Source organism: Prionailurus viverrinus, chromosome A1, assembly GCF_022837055.1.
Source record: "Prionailurus viverrinus isolate Anna chromosome A1, UM_Priviv_1.0, whole genome shotgun sequence".
In the NCBI taxonomy this organism is placed as follows: Eukaryota; Metazoa; Chordata; class Mammalia; order Carnivora; family Felidae; genus Prionailurus; species Prionailurus viverrinus.
The window spans coordinates 19,455,653-19,479,900 of NC_062561.1; the positions used below are offsets into that span (position 1 = coordinate 19,455,653).

Below are 24,248 nucleotides of genomic sequence, written 5' to 3' on the forward strand. Positions count from 1 at the left end.
AGTTTCCTTTTTATAAGTGACAGTTTGGGAGTAGATGAGCTTTGAGGTCCCTTTCAGTGCTACAATTCTTTGATTCTATTTTATCAGAATACTACACATCTTTTAAAAAGTGACTATTGTATTTTATTTGAAATGAAAGTTAGCTTTTTAAAGTTTAACCTTTATTCTTTAGTGTCAGAGTTCCGGGGTGGAGGCTGGATACGCATTCTATTTCTATTACTCTTACTTTGAACTACTCAAAAGCTCTAGTTCTGTTCCCCTACCTAACCTGATGCTCCAGTGATGGCTCAACTTTTACAGAACTTTAATTTCACAATCATAGTTTACCAGTTCAGAAAATGAATCTGGGTGTCTCACATGGTAGCATAAAATATTGATTGCTTAGGATAACAACATAAGTGGCTTTATTAAATTTCTTTACTTTTTAAGTATTTCATATTTAAATTAAGAAAATTCTGCTCATCCCAAATAGTAAGTTTTATTCACAATATAATTCTTGTTTAAAGAAAAAGGTCAAATGAGAAGATGTTTCTAAGATGCAAATATGCTTTAAAATTATTTCATTTGAGGGGCACCTGGGTGGCTCAGTCGGTTAAGCGTCCGACTTCAGCTCAGGTCATGATATCATGGTCCGTGAGTTCGAGCCCCGCGTCGGGCTCTGTGCTGACAGCTCAGAGCCTGGAGCCTGTTTCAGATTCTGTGTCTCCCTCTCTCTCTGACCCTCCCCCGTTCATGCTCTGTCTCTCTCTGTCTCAAAAATAAATAAACGTTAAAAAAATTTTTTTAATAAAAAAAAAATAAATACAATTATTTCATTCGATTGATAGGGTCTTCGTCCATCTTCTGCTGAGCCAAATCACAACCAGAGACAAGAGCTAAGAAGTAATGGAGAAGAGTCTAGATTCCAGGAGCTGCAGATCAGGAGAAACAAAATGAAGGAACAGGTTAGAAGCAATCTAATTCCCGGGCTCCCACTGTACTTGCCATTGTCTTTTGTGCTGTTCTGTATATTACTTTTAGTGTCCCAACAGTACACCTGAAAGGCGGAGCTCCCTTGCCCAGTACTTGTTGGACACACTCCTGTGAACCTCCATGCTGGGAGTTCGAGGGGTTACCGAGACACATATTTCACCTCCTCGGAGAATGTGATGTGGTGAACTTCATAAGGCTTTTTACCTTGGATTGATAAAGTAACCACCCATCATTAACATTTTTGAAATATGTATTCGCTTTCTGGGGCTGCCTTCACAAAGTACAACAAACTGGATGGTGTAACACAACAGACATGTATTGTCTCCCAGTTCCGGAAGCTGGAAGTCCAAAGTCAAGATGGCGGCAGGGCCATGCTCCCTCTGAGAGCTGTGGGGGAATCCTTTGCTTCTTGCCCACTTCTGGTGGCTTGTCAGCAATCTTTGACATTCCTTGGCTTGCAGCCACATGACTCATTCTCTGCCGTCAACACATGGCATTCTCTTTCAGTGTCTCTGCCTTCACGTGGCTTTCTTCTTTAAAGGACCCCCCCCCCCCACCCATGTTGGGTTAGGGATCCGCTCTACTCCAGTATGACCACATCTTAGCTTAACCAGCTATATCTACAGTGACACTATTTCCAAATAAGGTCACATTCTGAGGTACTGGAGGTTAGGACCCAAAATAGCTTTTCTAGGGGGGTAAAACTCAACCCATAAAAGTGGATATATGAAGTAATTGTATGTCATGAGCACAGTTAGGGTTATATATAAAAGTGAGATCACCCCAAGCCACCCCATTGAAGTCACAGGGAGGGAAGTACCACAGCTAAGACATAGATTATCATCTTTAGGAACAATGGGTTTTCTGATTCTTACTGTTTGTCACACACTCTTTAAATCGTAGGCTGTATAAGAGATTACTTTGTTCAGTTGTTCACCAACATTTCAACCTTTTGAATTGGGATTGCTTTCCAGGAATATTGGAAGCAGCTAGAGGAAATACGCCAACAGTACCACAATGACATGAAGGAAATTAGAAAGAAGATGGGGAGTGAACTAGAGGTGAATACATTTTTCTCCTGAAGGAAATACGGTACTACTGATTTCGATCTACCTAAAGTGAGCAGGGTTTCAAAAGCAGCGTTCTCCTCATGGCAATTAGAAAATATTATCATGCAACCTTTTAATGGGAAAGCTAACAGATCTAACTGAAACTTTTAATATGGTTTACTTGAGACTACACACGATGGCGAGGGTATCTGAGATTCTCTGTTAGGAACGGCCATCCTTAAAAATACCTGTTCATTGTCTGCCTCGTGAATTAGTCAATACTGATTGACTTTACACCAGAACTAGGTTAGAAGCAGAAGGTAAGTCCAGGCCCATAAGATAGGAAAAAAGATGAGCACTTATTGAATTCAGCAATGCTGGAATAGCATATGCAGGGGGGAGGTTTGAAAGCCTGTATCAGGCCACATTTGAGTACAGTCAAGATGATTCTTGAAAATCTCTTAAAGGCGCCACTTTGGATCTCTCAGATCTCTGAGAGAGATCCATCTCTCAGATCTTCCATCTCTCAGATCACTGCTTTTTCAGTAGAGCTCCAGATGAGATAGCTAGCCTGTGTTTGTAGACCATGTTGCATGAAAAACACACGAATGTTTAACCAGTGAACCACCCTCACTGCCCTGGAATGCTGAGAGGCCTGAGGTTCTGAGGCCGGCTGAGCATACAGCTGGCCTCCGGCTCATGCTCATGAGCGGAACTGGCCACACTACTGGACTTGGTTTCTTTTGTCCCTCTCCCCCACCCCCGAGTGCATATAGATGAATTAATACAAATGAAGTGAGCATGTGGTACAATTCAGTTATACGTACGGGGCTCTGAACTGCAGTCTTCACACACTTTATCTCATTTTACTCCCCATAATAGAGAAGTTAAATAACTCACCCAAAGTCACTTAGATATTACCAGGCAGACTAAATATCTGATTCTGAAACCTCTACTCTTCTAACATACGTACTTCTCAAAAGAGTTGGAAAGATACGGCATGTATGAGCAGTGATCGAGTAAGACTGAATATAGTTAAGCCTTGTGCACAGGAGTAGATGAGCCCCGTGAGAGTTTTCATGGAAGAACGGAGGTGGGATCTAATCTGCTCTGAGAAGAGGAGCAGAGTTTGGAGAGACAGAGCTGACGGGGAGGGCATTCTGCAGGAACCACAAAGAGGTTCACGCAGGACTGGGGGAGCTGGAGCGGGGAGGGTTGGAGATGGTTCTTTCTAGAGCAGAGGCTTGGTTAATGGTGGGGAGTTTTGAGTCATCATCTGCCTTGTTTTTAAGGCAGGTCTGTGATGGGAAACCTGAGTCCAGGAAGACAGAGAGCAGACTTTTCTAGAAAGACCAGGAAAGATGCGTGTGGGGAAAGATGTTGGTGGGGGATGCCGAGGCGGCCACCGGGTGGGGGGATGGAGGAAGGGGGAAGGAGCGGGAAGGAGAGTGCTGTGCAGCCGTTCCCGCCGATGGTGCCTGCGCAGTGGGAGTGGAGCGTTTCCTCACTAGATCCCACTCAAAACTGGCCGCGATTCACAATGTGGACCTCAGAACTGACTGAGAACCACTCCGGTTGACTGTGTGTAATTTGTATTTTCAGGAGGACTCAAAAATAAGTTATAAAACCTATTTAGTGAAGAAAAGTGACCTGCCCGTCCCCCAAGAGGCACCTCAGGAAGAAGCTCCTGTACAGGTGATGGTTATTAGTAGGTGATAATGTGTTTCCCAGTGAGGTGGCTCTAGCCTGGGCGTTCTTTTTTTTTTTTTTTAAAGTTTATTTAATTTCGAGAGAGAGAGACAGAGCATGCGTGGGGGAAGGGCACAGAGAGATGGAGACACAGAATCCGGAGCAGGCTTCAGGCCCCGATTTGGGGCTCTAACCCACGAACCATGAGATCATGAACTGAGCCCAAACCAAGAGTCAGTGCTCAACTGACTGAGCCACCCAGGTGCTCCTCTAGGCCGGAAGTTCTTACCCCTCACTGTGCAGGAGAGCTGTGTGCGAAAGTTCTTAAAAACTCAACACCTAGGCTCTACCTCCAGATGGTCTGGGGTGGGGCCCAGGCATCCTGTTTTCAGAAGCCGGCTGGGTGATTTAGTGTGCAGCCATGTGTGAGAAGGACTCTCGTGTGTGTGTATAAGAGTTCAGCTTTCTGGATGGTGTTCGAATCGGTGTCTCAGACACCTTGGTCAGAAATCTGATGGTTAATGTCTTTACTTAAACCTTACGTTTTTGGTGGGAGGAGGGAACTGGGCAGAGATGAATTATCAAATGGCTCCCAAGAAGGTTTTTTTTTTCTTTCTGGGAGGTCTTTCACCTTTATCTTCAAGGTGCCACGAGGGCTTGGTTAAGGGTGGGTGAGGGGGGCCAGTGTTGGTGAAGACTGAAAGGCTCCCCGAGTGTTTTGCTTGGGACCTTCCACGACGTGATGCCGGGGAGCTCTAACATGAACCGACTCGGGGGGATGGGGCTCAGGAGTCTAAGATGGTTGTATTTTAAGGAAAATAAAGCCATAGGACACTTCTTGTACAAATGAGACAACCAGACCCCACAATCAAATCTAGACAGGCAGCTTCACAAAATCAGTAAGATACAAAAGTCACAGTCCTGTTTCAGAGTTCGTAATATTGCAAGGCAGAAACGTGCCCTTCCCAGGGCTGCAGGGGAAGCAGGGATTAATGATTCAAACTAACACCTGCTGTATGCAATGTACCTACAGATGAGGCAGCACTGAATTCTAAGGGAGAGATGATAGAGACCTCCTGTAACATGGCAGAGGGAAGAGAGCATTAAAACACACACACACACACACACACACACACACACACACACACACACACACCAAAAAGACTCCTGTGTTTCTGGCTTAAAAGTAAATATCATTAACTAAGATGGGGAAGAGTGGGGAGCAAGGTTGTGGCGGGGGGTTGTACTCTGGACATACTGAGTTGGAGAAAATCTGAGGGACTCCATGCCTGCTTCAGGGCTCCTCACACACGGAACGTGCTTTCCCCGGACCTTCATATATGCAAGGTGCAACATCATTCCAGGGATTCCATCACATGCCAGGACAGGCTTTTCCTGCATTACTCTCCTCCTCTCCTCTTTTTCTGTGCTGTCACCCTGTTTGATTTCCTTCATAGCGCATAGCACTTTCTGCAACGAGTTGCTAATTGAACTTACTTAGTACCTCTGTTATTGCAGTAAAATGGAAGTTCCATGTCATCAGGGATCTTTGGTCACATTCACCGCACTAACCCAACGTGTAGGACGGTGTCCGGCACATGGCGGGTTCTCTGTGTGAATGTGTGGAATGAATGTCAAGGTGAAGATGATGCTAAGTAGGCAGTTAAGTAGGTGAGCCTGCAGCTCAGAGGGGAGGAAAGAGCATCCCTGGAGGTGCACATTTCAGGGTCCTTGCATAAGGACCCTTAAATCCATAGCAACTGCTGACACCCTGCACTGAGGAAGAGAGGGGCAGAGGGCCCCGGACTGCCTCCCAAGAAAGCCCAGTACTTACAGTTCACCTCTCACCTGTTCCTTCGACAGTCTCGTCATCTACTTTCACAGTCATCTTCTCTTCTTTGAAATTGCCCAGCAATTTTTAGAGCCCTCTCCTTCCTTTTTACTATTGTGAGCAGTGCACTTGTTTTCCTGGTTACAGTCGTAAGCCTCTTAAGGGAGGGATCCTGTAGCCAAAATTATATTCTTGAATTAGATTAGTGGTACTGGACCAGAGTGATAAGCATTGTCACATTTTGGAATTTTTGCCATTGTAATGCCAGCATCCAATGTATTGCTATTTCAAGTTAATGGATGTTGTGTCCAAGTTTTTAGTGAATTATTATTAACTTTCCTTTACAAAGGCATGTTTTGATGCTCAAATTAATCATTGGATTCAATCCAGAAGTCAAGTAATGTAAACAGACCATGCTGTGAATTCAGGGGTTGTGCAACTATCATTGTTTGATCAATGTTAAATGCTAGATTTTAATTTTTCTCTAAACTTGCAGGATATTGAAAGAGACTTGAAACAAATTAGAGTTCAGACCATAAAGGAAAGTAACATTCCAGAACAGAACTGTAAAGCTAAGGTAATAAACATTTGGTCTTGTGGGTCATATTAAACAGCTTGCTGTTGGGGGGGGGGGGCCACACCTTGCAATCTGGGTTGCCTACAGGACTTTTCCCCCTACTATTTTATGGAATTGCCTTATTTTGTGATGTTCAGCTAACGGTTTTAAGTATCTGTAATGTCAAATAGGAGTTGTAATTTTAACACTTTTATTAGATTGCCAAACTAATATTATTTTCCTTGCTTCTAGAGAGGAGTGAAATTTGAAATTAGTTTAAACCAATGTATTTCTGATGAAAAAACCCTCCAAGAGGAAGAGGTATGCCATTAAGCATTTATTTACATTAATAGGTATGAGAAAAAAGAGTGTCTCAATAGCACATTTAATGAAGTTTTTCAATAGGCCATAGGGAGAATTTTCTTAAGTCTTCCTAGAAGGAACGCTGGTGTTCAAATGAGTCTTCCAAAAGGCTTTTTATCTTACCATTCTTTTTTTCATTGAGATTATTCCCTTAGACGGATTATTCCAATCTAATTTACTTTTCTCTTGTAAAGGAATTATTTTCTCATAATATTAACTGTTTGTCCTTGCCAAATTAAAATAGAAGACTTAATTATAGTCAACAACTAATATACTTACCTAAAACATTGAGCAGACATCCTGAAACAGTGCACATTTCTTTTAGGTCTTAATTAGTTATTGATAAGTTTCTGCTGGTCTTTGGATAAATCTCAGTTATGCACTTGGGCTCTCATTGACATAGTGATAAATGCACGAATACGGTGAACTCAAACTTCATTTTATTACTTGTATTCAACATCTTTTTTAATCCCACTTTTTACCAGACCTGTTCACAAAAATCAGAATCAACTGATTTGTGTCTCCATTTCACCTTCACTAACTCTGCCTTTTAAATTACCAAAAGTTACATGTAAACACATAGGAGCTATATCACGTCTGATACTATATTTCTTTCATTCATGTTCTTCATTAGCTGAAAAATTTTTAATGCTATCATTTCTTTTAGATTTTTTTGTTTTGAACAGACTTCATGTGTTAGAGCATTTTTGGGTCCATGGCAAAAATGAGCAGAAGGTACAGAGATTTCCCATCCATCCCTGGTTCCACACATGCACAGCCTGCCCCCCTCCCCGCCCCGGGGTGGAACATTTGTTATACCTGATAAACCTAGATGGGCACATCATAATCACCCAAAGTCCCTGGTTCACATTAGGGTTCACTCTTGGTTTTGTACATTCTGTGGGTTTTGTCAGACATATAGCGACACGTATCCATCATTATGGTACCATACGGAATAGTTTCCCTGCCCTAAAAATCCTCTGTGCTCCAATTACCTTTCAGATTTTTATTAGCATTTTGCCACATAGAGACTTCTTAGAGTGGTGATAGTTAATACTCACTTCTCTTTAACCACTAGGTGTCTTAGCGTCCCAGCCCTATGGGGACCAGAGGGGGCAGATCCGGGGACCTGTTTCAGGGCTGGAGTGGTACATCCACGGCAATTCTATGAAGCCAGGTGCCAAAGCTGGCCTGTTAGTATAAAGGAAGAGAGTAAAAAAAAAAAAAGTGTTATCTGTCAGGGTTCTTCACCCTTTGTTACTCGATGCTTTGATGTGCTTAAAACAGAGTGATCATTTTAGTATTGTTTGTGGAGTATTAGGAGCAGTTTTAGGGACCTGATTGGGAACATTGTGCACTTAAAGCAGGGCGTGGATGAGATAACCTTGAGAGTTCTATAGAATGGAACTGCAGGAGGATAGAATTCAAGGCAGGAAGTCTGGATAAAATCAAGTTGCCCTATGATTGGTGCTTGTCGCTGTTGAGAAAGAAGGAGAAGAAACAAAAACATTCCTGTTTCTATCTTGTTCCAACATAGTTCCAGTTTTAAAATGCTACTAACTTATTTGTTTAATATACATATGTTGAATATTTCTCACATGCCTTGGTAAATGTTATTACTGAGAACACACACAAAAAATTTTTAACGTATTTCTTTCCTAAAAATATGGCTTATTTGTCATGAAACACTGTGGAATTGCTTTAGGTAACGGATGTGCGAAATGAAACTTTGACCTTTGAGGATGACATGAAGCTTAAGGAGTATGAAGATTATACAGACAAAGCATTTGAAAAACTCTGTGGTCCAGAAGCAGGTACGTGTTGTGGCTCTTGAAAGCCGTAGATGAGAAAGAACGTTTCATTGGCGATCCATCACAGTCCCTCTCCTCGCTCACCTGCAACTCCGTGTCACCTTTCCTGCTCCATGGGCCCTAGCTGCCAGAGCCCTGGCTCCTCTGCCCCCAGAGACCCAGCCCTTTGTACCTGCTCTGTGCTGTCTCCTTGGGCACCTGCCCCCAGCCCGCAGCTCCACACCACCCACGTTCTCATTGTCTGCTGGAGTGTTCCTTGGACAAGTCCCACTAGCCTCTCGGATTCATCAGTTGTCACTTGAATTTCGGAGCTCTTCCTTCCCAGCCATCCTTTATTGTGGGGACTGCCAGCATCAGGCTGACCGTTCCTGCCGCACACCGCGGTGGGTTCTCCTCTGAGACATCTCTGGAGTTTCCCTCTTCCTTCAGCCCCTCGGCCACCGGTTTAGGGCCCGGTCGTCTCTCAGCAGTGTGGCGAGATAGTGAATGCGTGGAGTTTGGATCCAAGCTGCCACTGACACTTTCTGACTGTGTGACCTTTCACAAATGACTACAGTGCTCTGAACCTCAGCTTCCTCCTAGGAGCGGGGATAATAGTACTTGCCACACAGGCTTACTGTGAGGACAAAAGTGAAATGTGATATATCGAGTACCTGGCACATAGTAGGTGCTTCACAAATGCTATTTCTAACTTGTCTTTTTCCTGTGCCTCACTGCCCTGCCTTATTCTCTTATGTGTCCTTCTTTTCTCTAGTATTTTCCCCTTCATTCTCTAAATAGCTGCTGGAGTTACCTTGCTATATTACTCTTCTACTTAAACTTTTTCTGGATAATGCTTACAGGATTCCTCACAGTCCATTCCGCATAGTATCCTGTTTAACATTGTGGGACCGGAGCCTGTGCTCACCCACCTTTCCTGCCCCAGCACCCCTCTTTCCTACCACTGATGATGGGATGCACGCAGCCTCCTGGAGCACCCCTCTTCCCTTACAGCTGTGTGAGCATTTACGTGCCTTCGCGTGGCTTGGGGTCTTCTTCCTAGAATAATACACTTCACCTCATGTCCAGGTGATTCCAGAAAATAAACCTTTATTCAGTTCAGCAGGCATCTTACTGAGAATCTCCGTGTGCACAGACCGTGCGAGGTGGTAAGGAGCTCAGCGATGAATGAAAACGGAGTCTGCTCTTGACATCTCAGTAGCATCGAGCCAAAGAGAGGGGGGACAAAACATGTTTTCTGAGCCCGAATACTAATCATCATTATAGTGCCAGCTGGCTGGAGAGTCAGGGAGGTACCTGCTCCTACAGAGCTTGGCATGCTAAAGAGCTTGGGCTTTTCCTGCATGGTGACCTTCAACCAAAGGGAATTAAATGCTATTTGTGATGGAGAAAGACCAGGCTGGCTGCAGTGTAAGGATGGTGTGGATGTAAGTGGCCAGACTGCAGGCAGGAGACAAATAGCTCAGGTGTGAAATGACAGGTGCACAGGCCAGAGCGGTGTGGTGACAATAGACACCGAAGTGTGAACCCCTGAGTGTGGCGGTTGAGGAAGAGAAGGAGGTCAAGGATCCTCCCAGTTTTCCAATTCAGGTGGATGAAGCTGTTACCGGCCAAATAGGCACACACATCGCGCTGAGGGAGGTGAGCGGACATAGTATCACGCTCTAGATTTGGGACACATTGAGGTTTAGGTCTTTCTGAGCCTCGGCTGGAGATGCTTAGAAGATGCTAGCTGTGGAAGACTGAAGCTCTTGGACAAGTCAGGGTCTCCATAGTATACACACGGTATTATCATAATCACCTTAACGATGGTCGAAAATACCTAGGCAGAGGGACTAGAGTGAGAAGGAAGTAGAGCTTGGGACAGACCCTAACGATGTTTAGATAAGTTGTGGGAAAATCCAGAGAGAGTGAAGCCAAAAGAGGAAAGTTCTAGAAGGAGGTGCAGGGTTGGCAGCATCAACTGGAAAGGCTAAGGGAAGTGGGTTGAATAAGAACCTATAGGTTTGGCCGTCAGGATCTTATAGTGGCCTGAGCGAAAGTTGCAGAGGAAGGGACAAATTCCAAGGTTATTCTTTGCATTGCATAAATTTTCTGGAAAGAGGAGGCTGTAAGTTGTAGGTCTCACAAGATGTAGCTGCCTTTTTTTTTTAGATTAAAGAGATTTCACTTGGGTGGGTACAGAAAATGGTCTTTAAACTTCTCTGCATTCCTGTAATTATAATTCAGGTTGAAAATTTTTTCCATATGTTTTGATCATCCATATTTCTCTTGTGAATTATGTGCTTTCATCTTTCATTCATTTATCCACTGAAAATGGCATTTATTTTTCTCTTTATAAGACACTTGAAGTTAAAGCGTTACCTATAATATGTATCGCAAGTATTTTTCTCATTTAGTTTTCAGATCTCATTTCCAGTAACAACAGCAAGTGTGTGTGTGTGTGTGTACACATATATAATTTAGGAGTAAACTTTATAAGGGTTTTGCAGAGCATGTGAAGAACATTATAAAACCTTACTGAGGTAGTTAAAGATCACTTGAGTAAATGGGGAGAAATAACACTGTTCTATATTAGAAATATTCTTTCCAAATATACATATGGATTTTGTCAGTTTCAATCAAAACCACGAAAAGATGAGAACATCTTGGCAGTTTGGAGAATGTTGGAGATTCGAAGGGGCACATATGGCTTTCAAATGTCAAAATATATTCTATAAATTATAGTCATCGAAAGAATATGATACTAGCATCAGAATAGATAAAGCAGTGAAAAGAAGAAATAGTTTAGAAACAAATCTGAGTATGGATAATAACTTAGCATATGCTGAAAGTTATATCACAAGTTAGTGGGAAAGAAAGGCTCAATCAAATAAATGTTGCTAGGGCAATCAGTTAACAATTTAGGGGAAAGTTGTGAAGTCAGACCCTATATAATGATACAACAAAATGAAAATAAAAATTTAAAAAGCCAAAGAATTTATATGTAAAAAATGAAGATATATATTAGAAAGTTAATTAAAAGAACAATTGAAACTAAAGGAAAGCTATGGAATAGAGAAGATGTTTGCAAATAACATACCCGATAAAGGGTTAGTATCTGAAACATATAAAGAACTTGTAACACTCAGTAATCCAAAAATGAATAATCCAATTAAAAAATGGCAGAAGACATGAATAGACATTTTCCCAAAGAAGACAGACAGATGTCCAACAGACAAAGATGCTCAACATCACTGATCATCAGGGAAAAGCAGACCAAAACCACAATGAGATGTCACCTCACACCTGTCAGAACGGCTGGAATCAACAATACAAGAAACAACAGATGTTGGCGAGGATGTGAAAGAAAGGGGAACCCTTTGGTGGGAATGCAAACTGGTGAAGCCATTCTGGAAAACAGTATGGAGATTCCTCAAAAAGTGAAAAGTAGATCTAGTCCTATTAGATAGAAATATCCCAGCAATTGCACTACTAGGTATTTACCCAAACAATACAAAAATACTAATTCAAAGAGAGATATGCATCCCAATATTTATAGCAGCATTTTCTACAATAGCCAAACTATGGAAACAGCCCAAGTGTCCATCAACTGATGAATGGGTAAAGAAGATGTCACACACACACACACACACACACACACACACACACACACACACACAGTGGAATTTTACTCAGCCATCAAACAGAATGAAGTCTTGCCATTTGCAACAACATGGATACAGCTACAGAATATTATCCTAAGTGAAATAAATCAGAGAAAAACCAATATATGATTTCACTCATATGTGGAATTTAAGAAACAAATGAGCACTGGGAAAGTGAGAGAGAGAGAAAGGCAAACCATGAAGCAGACTCTTAACTATAGAGAACAAACTGATGGTTACCAGAGGTGAGGGGGCTGGGGGGAAGGGTTAAGTAGGTGACGGGGATTAAAGAGTGCACTTGTGATGGGCACTGGGTGATGTATGGAAGTGTTGAATCACTACATTGTATACCTGAAACTAATATTACACTGTAAACTAACTAGAATTTAAAACAACAACAAAAAAAGAAAAAGAAGTAAGAGAAAATATAGGTGTTTTTCTTTTTGGTTAGGGAAAACTATTCAAAATACATGGAAAACAATCATGGGCAAATTAGTAATAGAGTCCACGTTAGCAGTGAAAAGCTTTGGTAAAGCAAATAATCTAGCTCCTAGAATTGTCATCTTCTGTAGTTTTTCTAGGGTAAATAATCATGAATGTCCACAAACATTTAGCTACAATGATCTCATAGTATTATTTATAAAAGTGAAAAATTACTAGCAAACTAAACATCCAATTACAAAGAATTCTAATACATCCGCAAAACAATACTATATTTGCTTTAAAATGGGCATATAGAAGAGTAGCTAATAAACTGACTATGATATGTTACTCATTGAAAAGAGTAAGTTCTGAAAGTTACGCATAGTGTGAGGCCCATTTTTGTTTCAAAACACAGAATCTATATTCAAGGAGAAATTTTTAAATTTTTAATAGTCTCTAGATGGCGAGATTATGGGTAACTTTTATTTTCTTCTACTTATCTGATTTTCATATTTCCTGTAGTGAAACATAGTAGTAAATAAAAAGATTTTTAAATTAAGATAACAGAACTGAATGCATTTCCATGGAAACCGACTGAAGTAAAATGCTCAGAAGTACCTCAAGGAATTTGTCCATTCTTGTCACTAATATTTACTAACATTTGGATATATTGGCTAGTCAATCAAATATTACTAATGAAAATGGAACAGCTCGTAAGCCTGTTTAAAATTTCAGTCTTGTAAGTTATGATGTATGCCTTAGTCTGTTTGGGCTGCTATAACAAAATGCCATTAACTCAGTGGCTTATAAATAACAAACATTTATTTCTCACAGTTCTGGAAGCTGGAAAGTCCAAGATCTTGGTGCTGGCAGAGTTGGTGACTGGTGAGGGCCCACTGCCATGTTTTCACTGTGTCCTCACTTAGCAGAAAGGGTGAAGAGCTCTGCGGGGTCTCTTTTATAAGAGTACTAATCCCATTCATGAGGGCTCCACCTTCGTGACCTCATCATCCCCCTCCCCCGAAACCCCCCCTTCCAATATCATCACATTGGGCATTAGGTTTCCACATAGGAATCTGGGGTGGAGACTGGGCACAAGCATTCAGTCTGTAACAATCTGTGTTCGAATGAGGTGGTCATTTCTCTGTTTTTGAGTGTACCAGCTGATGGACTGCCTCCAGGGTTCCTGAGTACTATTTGGTACAATTAGTTGCACTTTGACTGCTTTTAAAATAACGAGTCATTTTCTCATACTCAGAGTTGTTCATTCAAGATACTGGTGCTGCTGCAGAGAACAGGAGACGGTGGGACGCACGAGCTCCTCAGACTCTCCTGGCGATGATGGCAGCGGGTGACATGACCTCCACCTGTTCCACTCTGCTGGGCGGGGAATCTACACTCGTTCAGTGTAAGTTGCCAGCAGGGGGAGACAAAGCCTCAGCTGCAGCTTTGTTGCTGGTGCTCAGCTTGATGCCACAGTTCTTTTAGTACAATCCCTATACATTTGGTATCAAATATATTTCAAAGACATTGTTCTGGTATCTGCCCCACCTCCTGAGAAACTTGCCTGCTAATTATGCTAGACAACTGATGACTCCAGTTCATGAGAATAGAAAGGAGGAAAGGTCCAGAATCCCCTTCCCTTGTGGGGAGGGAGATTGTCTAAGGAAGGACAGTTGGCTTGACTTGCCTTCCCATGCTAGCCCCATTACTTCCTTGGAATTTCTTGCAGGGGTTGGTTTTTTTTCCATCAATAAAATCTGAATTAAGATGATGGCTATCCACAAAGGTTAGAGTTAGCAGTACAAAAATACATAGAAAATTGCTTTGTAAACCAATGTGCTATTGAAATGTTAGGAATGTTTAGAATATGATATTTCCAACCTAAATTCCTTCGTTTACATCTGAGCTTCCGTCATAGTCTTTCCATAGGAGGTGTTCACGGCAAAGTCTGGGTGTTATTTTTACAGGTGGTGAAGATTTTTCTTACTTCCTATGTTCCTCTTGATAACATAGGGTTGGTGGAGAGCTGAACTTTATACCCATTTCATAACTTGAAATGTGTAACTATATCACAGACATTTATAAATGTGTGAGTTGACTTACATTTATACCATTAAAAAACACTAAAGTCCTCAAACTTGCAAGAGGGGGCTTGCAAACATAATACAATTTCATCTGTTTGAAGCCAATGAGATAATAAGAAGGAAAACCTAGTTTAAAATAAACAAGTGGAATAGAAATTTTAACATACCAGTGTGGCTAGTTTACAAAGCACAAAAGTGACTCTCCTACCCATCAGCCATGTGTCATAAGTCACTAACCTTTTCTGTATCTCCGTTTTCTTGCTGGTAACGTGAGAGGTGGGATTGGGTCACCTTCTAACATTCCATGATTTTATAAGAACTCAAATGAAGAAACATTTTTATTTTCAGTAACACAGTTTCCTCTTCAGGTGGCCAAGGGATTGTGACCGAAGGCGTTCCAGAAAATAGGAAACAGTGGCGGCACGAAGTGCCAGGAGCTTTAATGAACGCTTTGGCTGCAGCACGTCTAACAAGTAGCTCATTTTCTGCCAACGAAGGAGAATTGGGTATGCAGTTTATTTTTAAAAATATAACCAGTCGCCTGAGGAACTTTGTCAGAGACCTGTAAATGTAGAAAGGGGATAAAAATACCTTCAGCCCGGAGAGAGAACTGTAAAGGTCTCAGCCTTTGCAGAAGCTGATTTGCTTTGTCCGAGCCCGTTCCAAATGCTGCTAACAAAAGACTCGAGCTTCTGAGAAAAGTGGGGTAATTTTCTTTAATGTAATCAGTTGACAGCTGGTGAAAATAAGTAAGTAGGGCAAGTGTCTTTGTAGATGATCAGCTGGTCTTGCTTAGCTCTACCGGACAGTATATTTCTGACAGCTATTCAATAGACAAATTATTATCCTATAGGCAATGAAAATGCATCATAATAGAGTTTCTTGGCTTTGGGAGGTTTTTTTTTAATTTTGCCTCTGATTTTTAGCAAGATTATGTTTGTGTTTGCCTTATGGAAAGCCAACCATCATTTTCAAAAGTTTGAGGCAATTCCTATCACAGAGGGATTTTGTCTTTGCTCAGGTGTGCAATGCTACAAGGAAGTCGCCATATGCAGGCAGGTGCCTCGGCACAGGTGCGAGGTTAGGGACCCTGTGTTTCAGGGCGAGATTGAGGTGGTAAGGAGGCATAGATACAAGCTAGGTATAACAGAGGCTGATAAAGAACGATGCAAAAATGTGTACAACCTTGAGAATAATGTAAGATAGGCACCTCCCTACCCAAGAGTGAGTCGGCCAGTTTGTGAAGCCTAAACTTCACAAACTTTGTGAAATCTTTGTGAAAGTTGAGTCTTCAAGAATGTAGAGAAGAAAGAACGTATCAGGTGGGAAGGACATACAGGTACACGAGTCTGTGTCAGGCCCTGAGAAAAGCAGTTTGACTAAAATCTAGGAGAAGTAGAGGGGGCCAGAGTCCCTGAGTGTAAGAAGTCCTTCGAAATCCTTCGCTCTTACTACCTCTGTCAGTTGACACACTGTTGCTTAAAACTTAAGAGAGAGAGGGAGAAAGGGAGAAACTGCCTTTAAGACTCTCTTTCCAGTACTTTCAAATTATAAAAAGCAATGTAATTGCCTGTTTGTTTGCTCCCTTCCCTTCTGTGCTGGGCTAAAAGCATTGTCCCTGAGGATGGGACTGGAGGCGGTAAGGAGGAAGCTTTGGGCTGACCTGGTTTGGCCTGGAAGCCAAGGGCTGGGACCCCAGGCCAGGTAGGAAGGATGGTGTTCCTCTTTCAAGACACTGAGGTGGGGACATACTTGGTGGCTATGATGCCTCTGCTTCCATTTGTGCCTGTGATTCTTAGAGAGAGTCATAGAAAACCTTCATTTGGTCTGTCATGCTTAATTGATTAATTAGTTCATGAACTTCATGTATTTTTACATAGATGGCTTTACATTGGGCATGTATGAACAACTGATCTATCAAGTGAGAATGGAAATAGGAATTTGGCTCCGCAGGTGCATTCAAAGCAGAGTGCAGATGTTTTCTTTTGCAACCTGCTCAGGGCGTTGACACGCCTCCCGCCCCAGCTGTGCTCTGAGTGCTGGTGGCCTCTTGACTTCCTGTCTCTGGTCATCTTTTCTTCCTTCAGCTCAACCCTTTGCACTCCTGCCTGATAATCCTCCTCCTAAAAAAGACCAAATCTCTTTTCAGCTTAAAATCCTGCACAAGATTCTCTCTTACCCCCAGAATAAAATCCAGTCTCTTTGTGGACTCTAAGCACCTTAAAGATCAGGTCGGCCTGTTGCAATGCCAAGGTTTGCTTGCATTTCTCCACCATCATATACTCCTCCCTTGGTTTAGAATGCCTGCCTCTTTGATCAGAATTATACCTCCTGCAAGATTTCCCTCTGATGAACCTCCTACCATTTCTGTCAGTATGTTTCATCGGCGGTTACCCTTCTCTCCCTTCTTTTCCCTATAGTACTCAATGGGGCTTTTTGTAAAGGGGTCTGAAATAAAGTCGAACCTTGAATGCTCTTTTGCATGAGTGAGTGGAAGACCCTGTATCTATATTAATATGTTTCTCTTTAATCCAAAAAATTCTAGGAAGTCCTCAGGTTTGTCTACAGTCTCCCCACCTTTTCTCTTAGCTGCTTCTGACAATTTCACATTCATTCGGTCTGACACTTAAATTCATTCACGCTCAAATTATTGGTTAAACGCATGCAATATTGACCTTTCATCATTATATTTATTGTTTAAATTCATGTCATAAAAAAGATGCTGTCGTGAATTTATTTGCGTTTTTAATGATTGCTATGAAAAACCTGGATCTCAAACTACTGCCTGGGTCCTGCTGACGGGGAGCCACTGCTTTAAATGATTGAGAAAATATTTAAGCATGTTTCCCTTGCCTGCCTCTAGGTTTGGCTTCCCCGCTTAATACCCCACAAGACACTATAATTGTCTGATCATAAAACTAAAGTTCACTTTAATTTCTTATTCTTACTATCTTCCTCTCTAGACTATAAGCTTATGAGAGCTTTGTCTTGATTACCACTCTGCTTCGTCTCTCTATCCCTAGTGCCTAGAACTTAGTTGATGGCCATAGTCTTTGTGAATGAACATAAAACCACAGCACAGCTTTAGTATAACTTTATGCAAGGGCATGTAATTACCAATATTTGTATGGCCGTCAAGTTGGAGAGGGAAATTACAATGCAAGAAATAATTCTTATGGCTGTATAGAATCTTCATGAAGGCTTTCTGAGTGTGGAAGTTTTACTAACTTTGATTGCAGGTATAATAGACACAGTTTATAAAGGCTTGTAAGGATTAGCTATTGGTCATACATTTAAGCATTTTTCATATACCCTTCATCAGTCTTTAGCTTAAACTTCCAATTTCTTTCATGCTTCTAGCCCTGCATTCCATTAAAAAAATGAAACTTTATCAACTACATGTTTAATTTATCCTCACTTTAAGATAGCAAGACTTTCATAAAATCCTTTTCAATGACTCTTACTAATAAAAGCTACACTCTTTAGATGAGGACAAGTACTTTTTTTTTTTACATGTGCATAATTAATTCAGGTCAGTAATTTTGTTTATCATTTAACCACTCCAAGGGGATCCTTGGTGGGAAGGTAACCTCCATGTTTCTTGTGTAAATTTTCAGGCCACAGAGTTGCCTTGGTAACATCATGGTTGCACATCCTGATAACAGCTGATTTACATTTCTACAGTTAGCTATAGTCATTCTTTCTTCTCTCTTGTTAAACAAAAAATAAAAGCCTGCTAAAATTGTCTTCCTAAAACAGGAAACCAAAAACTATGAATCCCATACCAAGTGGAATATTCAGGCTGCTGTTAATCAACCAGACAACCTCATAGATGATATGTATCAATCAGTTCGTTTATTTTATAGTGCACTTTAGGAAACAATATAAGCTATGATTTGGGATGAAACATATTGATTAAAAATAGGTAAATATTTAATTACAGTGTGGTGAAATTTCTACTTGTAGTTATGTACGTGAATAGTTTACCAGAGAGAAAAAGCTACACTTTGTTTTTAATTTCACCTTTGGTGAAAAGTTACTATTTCTAATTCTACTTGTTAGCAGTGGGTGGGATTTTTTCCTGGAGACTAACGTGAAACACTGTTTAGACCCCTAGGAACCAGATGGTTGCAGAGGACATGTGGGAGACGTTGGTTATGGTGGGTTCCCAAAATGGGCATAGTCCTTCACTCTTCCCTTTATCTGTGCCCTTTTCAATATGACTTTGCAGCTTCTCCATCATTAAATGGCTTTTTTTTTCTTTCCCCTTAAATATCAATTGGCCTTTGTAATTTGCTTAGGCGGGTAGGATGAGTAGAAGTGGTGGTGTGCCAAATCTGAGTATTCAAGGAACCGCTGCTCTTTTTTTTTTTTTTTGGAACTCTGTCTATCTCTCAACTCCCTCCAGTTGGCCTGCTGGAAAATGAAGAGACCATGTGGAAAAGAGAGGCAAGCCACCCAAGAGAGGCCACAGTAGGCCAGCCAGCCTCCAGCTGGCCTGGCAAGTGACCACACATGCATGATTGGGCTCAACCAAGACCAGAAGAGCCAGCCAGCGAAGCCCAGTCCGAGCTGCCTAACGGCAGGGTAGTGACCTAAATAAATGGTTACTGTTTTAAACCACTAAGTTACGTGGTGGTTTATTCTGGAAAAGCTAACTAATGTAGACATGTATAACAAAATTCCCAAAGTGGGAGTCAAACGGAGGCTAAGACTTTATAGTTTTAAAGCCAGCTTAGGAAGCCAGCATTTTAAATTGTTTTGTAAACCATTTTAGTGTTTTAGATTTTAAGAAAATGTCTCAACATTGCTATTGATCGCACCAAGGTTGAAGTTATGCAGGAAAAAAGCCTAGACATCAATGATAAGCATATGAAAAGATGCTCAACATCACTCATCATCAGGGAAATTCAAATAAAAACCACACAGAGATATCATTTCACATCTGTTAGGATGACTGCTAGCCAAACAACAACAACAACAAAAACAACAACAACAACAAAAAACAGAAAATAAGTGTTGATGCGAAATAATTAGAACCCTTATGCACTATTGGTGAGATTGTAAAATAGTGCAGCCATAATAAAAAGCATATGGAGGTTCCTAAACAAAATTTAAATAGATTTTCCATATAATGCAGCAAGTCCTCTTGTGGGTGTATATCCAAAAGAACGAAGAGGTATTTTTGCACATCCATGTTCATTGTAGCAGTATTCACTGTAGTCAAGATGTGGGAGCAATCTGGAATGTCCATCAGCGGATGAATGGGTAAGGAGAATGGGGCATATTCATAGCATAGAATATTATTCAGCCATAAAAAGGAAAGAAAGAAATCACGTCGTATGCTACAACATGGGTGAAACTTGAGGACAGTATGCTAAGTGAAATAAGCCAGTCACAAAAAGACAAACACTGAATGAGTCCACTTGTATGAGGTATTTAGAAAAGTCAGACTCTTAGAAACAAAGTAGAATCGTGATTTCCAGGGGCAGGGGAGAGGGAGAATGGGGACTTGTTTAGAGTTTCAGCCATGCAAGATGAAAAAGTTCTAGAAATCTCTTATACAGCAGTGTGCATATAGTTAACAATACTGTACACTTAAAACTTGTTAAGAGGGTAAATTTATGTTACGTGCTTCTTATCATAGTTTAGAAAACACAGACATTAATGAAAGAATTATTCAGAATATCTTAATTGTCTCCTAAATCATTTTATTATGGTATCTCTGAATCAGGATCCAAAAATTTTGATTCATAATATAAAAAAATAATTCAAGGAGTTATACTCTGAATGTGAGGCATTTTAATTAAATGTTATTCAATTTGTTTAACTTATATTTTCCTTTTTAGGAATATACAAGACTGATACAATATTTAAAATGTATGCTTAGAAAGGACTAAAAGTTCTTTTAATAGTTTATGTTTATAAAATATAAATTCTAAGGGCTAAGGAATCATTTTGTCATTTTGTCAGTAACATTTTCTTTGCTAGTGGTGTGTAAAATAATAATGCATCTTATAATCAGTGGATTTAGAATAGTGTGATCCAATAAAGATGGCAAATCTTAAGTTTTTACAACAGAAGATTTTCTTAAATTTTCTATACAATCAAAGCATCTATCCCCAAAGTGGGAGTATTTTGTCTTTTCACCTCTCTCTCTTTTTTAAGTTTATTTATTTTGAGAGAGGAGGGGAAGTGGGACAGAGAGAGAGAGGAAGAAAGAGAATCCCAAGCAGGCTCCGAGCTGTCAGGGAAGAATTGGGCACGGGGTTCAACCCCACAAACGTGGTACCACAACCTGAGCCGAAATCAAGAGTTGGACACTTAACTGACTGAGCCACCCAGGCGTCCCTTGTCTCTTCATCTCTGATCCTGATTCCTCTCACTTCTCTTTCTGGTCTACCACCTTCAGACAACGTGCGATTGTTGGGATGTCAGTTGTCATTCCTGTCATATTCTCTGATTTAATGGAAATGATTCAAAGGCTTTACCTTTATGGTTGATGTTCAATACAGGATTTGGGTATACCCCTCATTGGGTATATAGGCTGGGATGTTTTAATCTCTCTTATTTCTTTAACAGTGGGAACATTAAAACAGTGGCTTCCTAGAGAAGATGAGGGAAATGTGGGAATGGTCCCTGGCATTGAAGTAGATGAGGAACAACCAAGATCGGACGATGATGATACGTAAGTAGGTCCTATCCAGATGCCTGAGTGAAGCGCTGGTAGAAAGTGAAAATGCTGTTGTTGAGACTTGAACAATAGTCTCAGAGACCTAGCTAAGGAGACCAAGTTTTACTACACATGTGGGTTTGTTTCCAGGCTCTCTGTTCTTTTCCAATGGCATTGTTTCCTATCTCTGCAGGAGTGATGTTCTGTCTTAAATTACTGCGCATTTACCATATCTCTTGGTATGTGGTAGGACTAGTTTCATACCTTCTTGTCTCCATATCTTTTTCTTCAAAGTTATCTTAGCTATTGTTGCCTTAAGATATACTTAACACATACATCTTTGCATTTTATTGTAAAGTGTCATGAAAAGCTTTGTTGGGATTTTGATGAGAATGACATTACATTTGTTGAGTAATTTATAGGATTTGACGTCTTTATGACCATAAATCTGAACATCCATGAATATAGTATAGCTTGCATCTCTTTATGTCTTTTCATAAAATATCCTTCAGCATTTTTGTAGTCTTATTCACAACATATAGGTACCACCTAACTTTTTTTGTTGTTGCTGTTGTCATTATTAAGGGGGTCATTTTTCTTTTACTGTGTTTCACCTTGGCTACCATGAGTGAATAGAACACTATTGATGTTGTATCCTATAACCTTACTGAATTCTCTTATTAGTTCTAAAACTTGGAGTCTTTTGAATTAAAAAAATTTTATCATGTACTTTTTAAAAAATTTAATCTTTTAAAATTGACATAGGTAATATAGTCACATGGCTCCAAATTCAGAGGTTAAACTTTGTCATAGTCTTCCTGCTATGACAATTCCTCTTCCCAGAGGCATTAAATATGCCTCATGTGCACACCTCCCCTGAGGAATTGCATTAAACTGTAAGCCAATATGTGTATCTTGTGTATGTGTGTATTCTTTTTCTTTTTTGTACGAAGTTTCATAGTGCACATACTCTCTTGCAACTTCCTTTTATCACTTAACACTGTAGCTTGAATACGTATCATAATGTACAAATAGTAATTTACATACTATTTGTATGTACATTTGTAATTGAATACTGTCAGATTGCCCTTCACAGAGGTTAACACCTATGAACATTTCCACTGACAGAGTACAAAAGTGCCTGTGACCTTGTACATTTTCTTGTTTAGTGTGTTACCAAACTTAAGGATGATTGCACAACTGATAGGTTAAAAAGTGACATTTAAGGTTACGTTTAATTAGCATTTCTCTTCTGAGTAAGGTTGTCTTTCCAAATGCTTAAGAACCATCTTTATTTCCTCATTGGAGACAATTATTCATAGCCTTAGCCATTTAAAAAATTAGGCTACTAACATTGTATTGATTTGGGGAACCTTGTCTATTTTAAGGAGATTAATGTTTTGTCTATAATATGGCTCTAGAATATTTTCCCCAGTTTTTTGTTTGCATTTTGATTTTATTTATAGTGGCTCATGATGTAGAAATTTCTTATTTTTTATCTAACTAGGTTTATCAATTATTTCATAAGAAATGATACCAGAATTTTTAAGTACTTTTATGATTTAATTTTCTGTTTAGTTAAATATTTTAATCCTCTTGGATTTCACTCATATTACACTGCACAGTGTGGCTCTAACTTTATTTTTTTCCAAATAACTCCTTCCTTACTCCAACACCATTTATTGAAAATCTTTATTTTTGCTACCAATTTAAAATGTCACTTCTATGACGTGCTACATTTTTATATGTGCTTGCATCCAATTCTTATTCTTGCTAGTCTAATTATTATATTATAAACATATTCATAATATGAATTATTATTTTGGAGCGCTAGTTCCCTTAAATACTTCGCTTTTGTCAGTATTTTTCTATCTAGTTTTGCTTGTTTATTTTTCCATACGAACATTAGAATCAACCTGTCTAGCAAGTAAAGGAGGGCAGGAAGGAAGGGAGGAGAGAATTTTCTCAGCCTGCTTCCTGGCAGTAGAATTTTAGAGTCCAGCCATTTCTTTTCAATTAGGATTGTCTCTGTCCCTTTTGGTTCAACCTGGCTATGTTTCTGCATATATATTTCTTTCAAAAATCACGTAGGTTTCTGCAAATCTTACTGGGATTCACTTCATTAGACAAAAGCCAGTTCCACAGATCTTTTTTACATAAGTGCTTCCCTGTCTTGAGCTTTTGCTTAGATTCTGAGGGACAACACCCTGAGGCTCCGTGGAAACCCTTCCGTTTGAGAATGATTTTGAGATTCTTCCACATTGACATGTGTATCAATTAGCCACTTCTTTTTATTGCTAGGTACTATTCCATTATATAGAATATATATAATTACATATATATATATATATAATTCCATTATATAGAATATATAGAATTATATATATATAAAATATATAATATATGTAACATATATATAAAATATATATATTATATATATAATATATAATATAAAATATATAATATATATATTACCACAATTTAGTAATACATTCACCTAACAATTGATGTTTGGATTGTTTCTAGTTTTGGGCTATTATAAATAAAGCTGCTATGAATATTTATGTACATGTCTTTGTGTGGACATAAATTCCATTTCTCATGAGTAAAACTGTAGGAGTGGAATGACTGAGTTGTTTGGTAGGTGAATGTTTAACTTCTTAAAAAACTGCCAAACTATTTTCCAAAGTGGTTGTGCCATTTTACATCCCCCTGTTGAATGGTGTATAAGATTTCTAGTTGCTCTACATCTTTATCAACACTTGGCATGATCAATTTTTAAAAATTTAACCAATTTTGGGGCGCCTGGGTGGCCTAGTCGGTTGAGTGTCCAACTCTTGGTTTCGCTCAGGTCGTGATCTCGTGTGTTTGTGCGTTCCAGCCCCATGTCGGGCTCTGTGCTGGCAGCCTGAAGCTTGCTTGGGATTCTCTCTCTCCCTCTCTCTCTGCCCCTCCCTCCCTCACACTGTCTCTGTCTCTCTCAAATAAGTAAATAAACTTTAAAAATAATAAAAATAAATAAAAGTAAGATAAAAATAAAAATTTAACCAATCTAATGGGTATGTGTGGTGTCTATGTAGTTTCTGAGTTACAGGCATTATTTAGATAGCCTTGCCACCAGTTCTTTGTTAGATATATATATTTTGC

At 40.0% G+C, this 24,248-nt stretch overlaps 1 protein-coding gene and 1 long non-coding RNA gene across 5 annotated transcripts in view; one reads left to right on the forward strand and one right to left on the reverse strand.

The window, feature by feature from the left end:
• The window catches only part of NEK5 (NIMA related kinase 5), a 60,708-nt gene that overhangs the window by 31,920 nt on the left and 4,540 nt on the right, over positions 1-24,248 (forward strand). For all 4 annotated transcript variants that reach the window (XM_047857803.1, XM_047857817.1, XM_047857812.1 and 1 more), the window contains 9 exons: positions 828-944; positions 1,947-2,033; positions 3,624-3,716; positions 6,038-6,118; positions 6,350-6,418; positions 8,166-8,274; positions 13,600-13,749; positions 14,797-14,934; positions 21,011-21,116. In XM_047857803.1, the coding sequence (XP_047713759.1) occupies positions 828-944; positions 1,947-2,033; positions 3,624-3,716; positions 6,038-6,118; positions 6,350-6,418; positions 8,166-8,274; positions 13,600-13,749; positions 14,797-14,934; positions 21,011-21,116 (950 nt within the window). The remainder of the gene's footprint in view (positions 1-827; positions 945-1,946; positions 2,034-3,623; positions 3,717-6,037; positions 6,119-6,349; positions 6,419-8,165; positions 8,275-13,599; positions 13,750-14,796; positions 14,935-21,010; positions 21,117-24,248) is intronic.
• On the reverse strand, positions 742-14,807 carry LOC125165234 (uncharacterized). Its single transcript, XR_007152031.1, has 4 exons — positions 14,666-14,807; positions 7,522-7,651; positions 5,559-5,713; positions 742-911 (listed from the first exon to the last, which is right to left on the reverse strand). It is a non-coding gene; the product is annotated as an uncharacterized LOC125165234 (long non-coding RNA).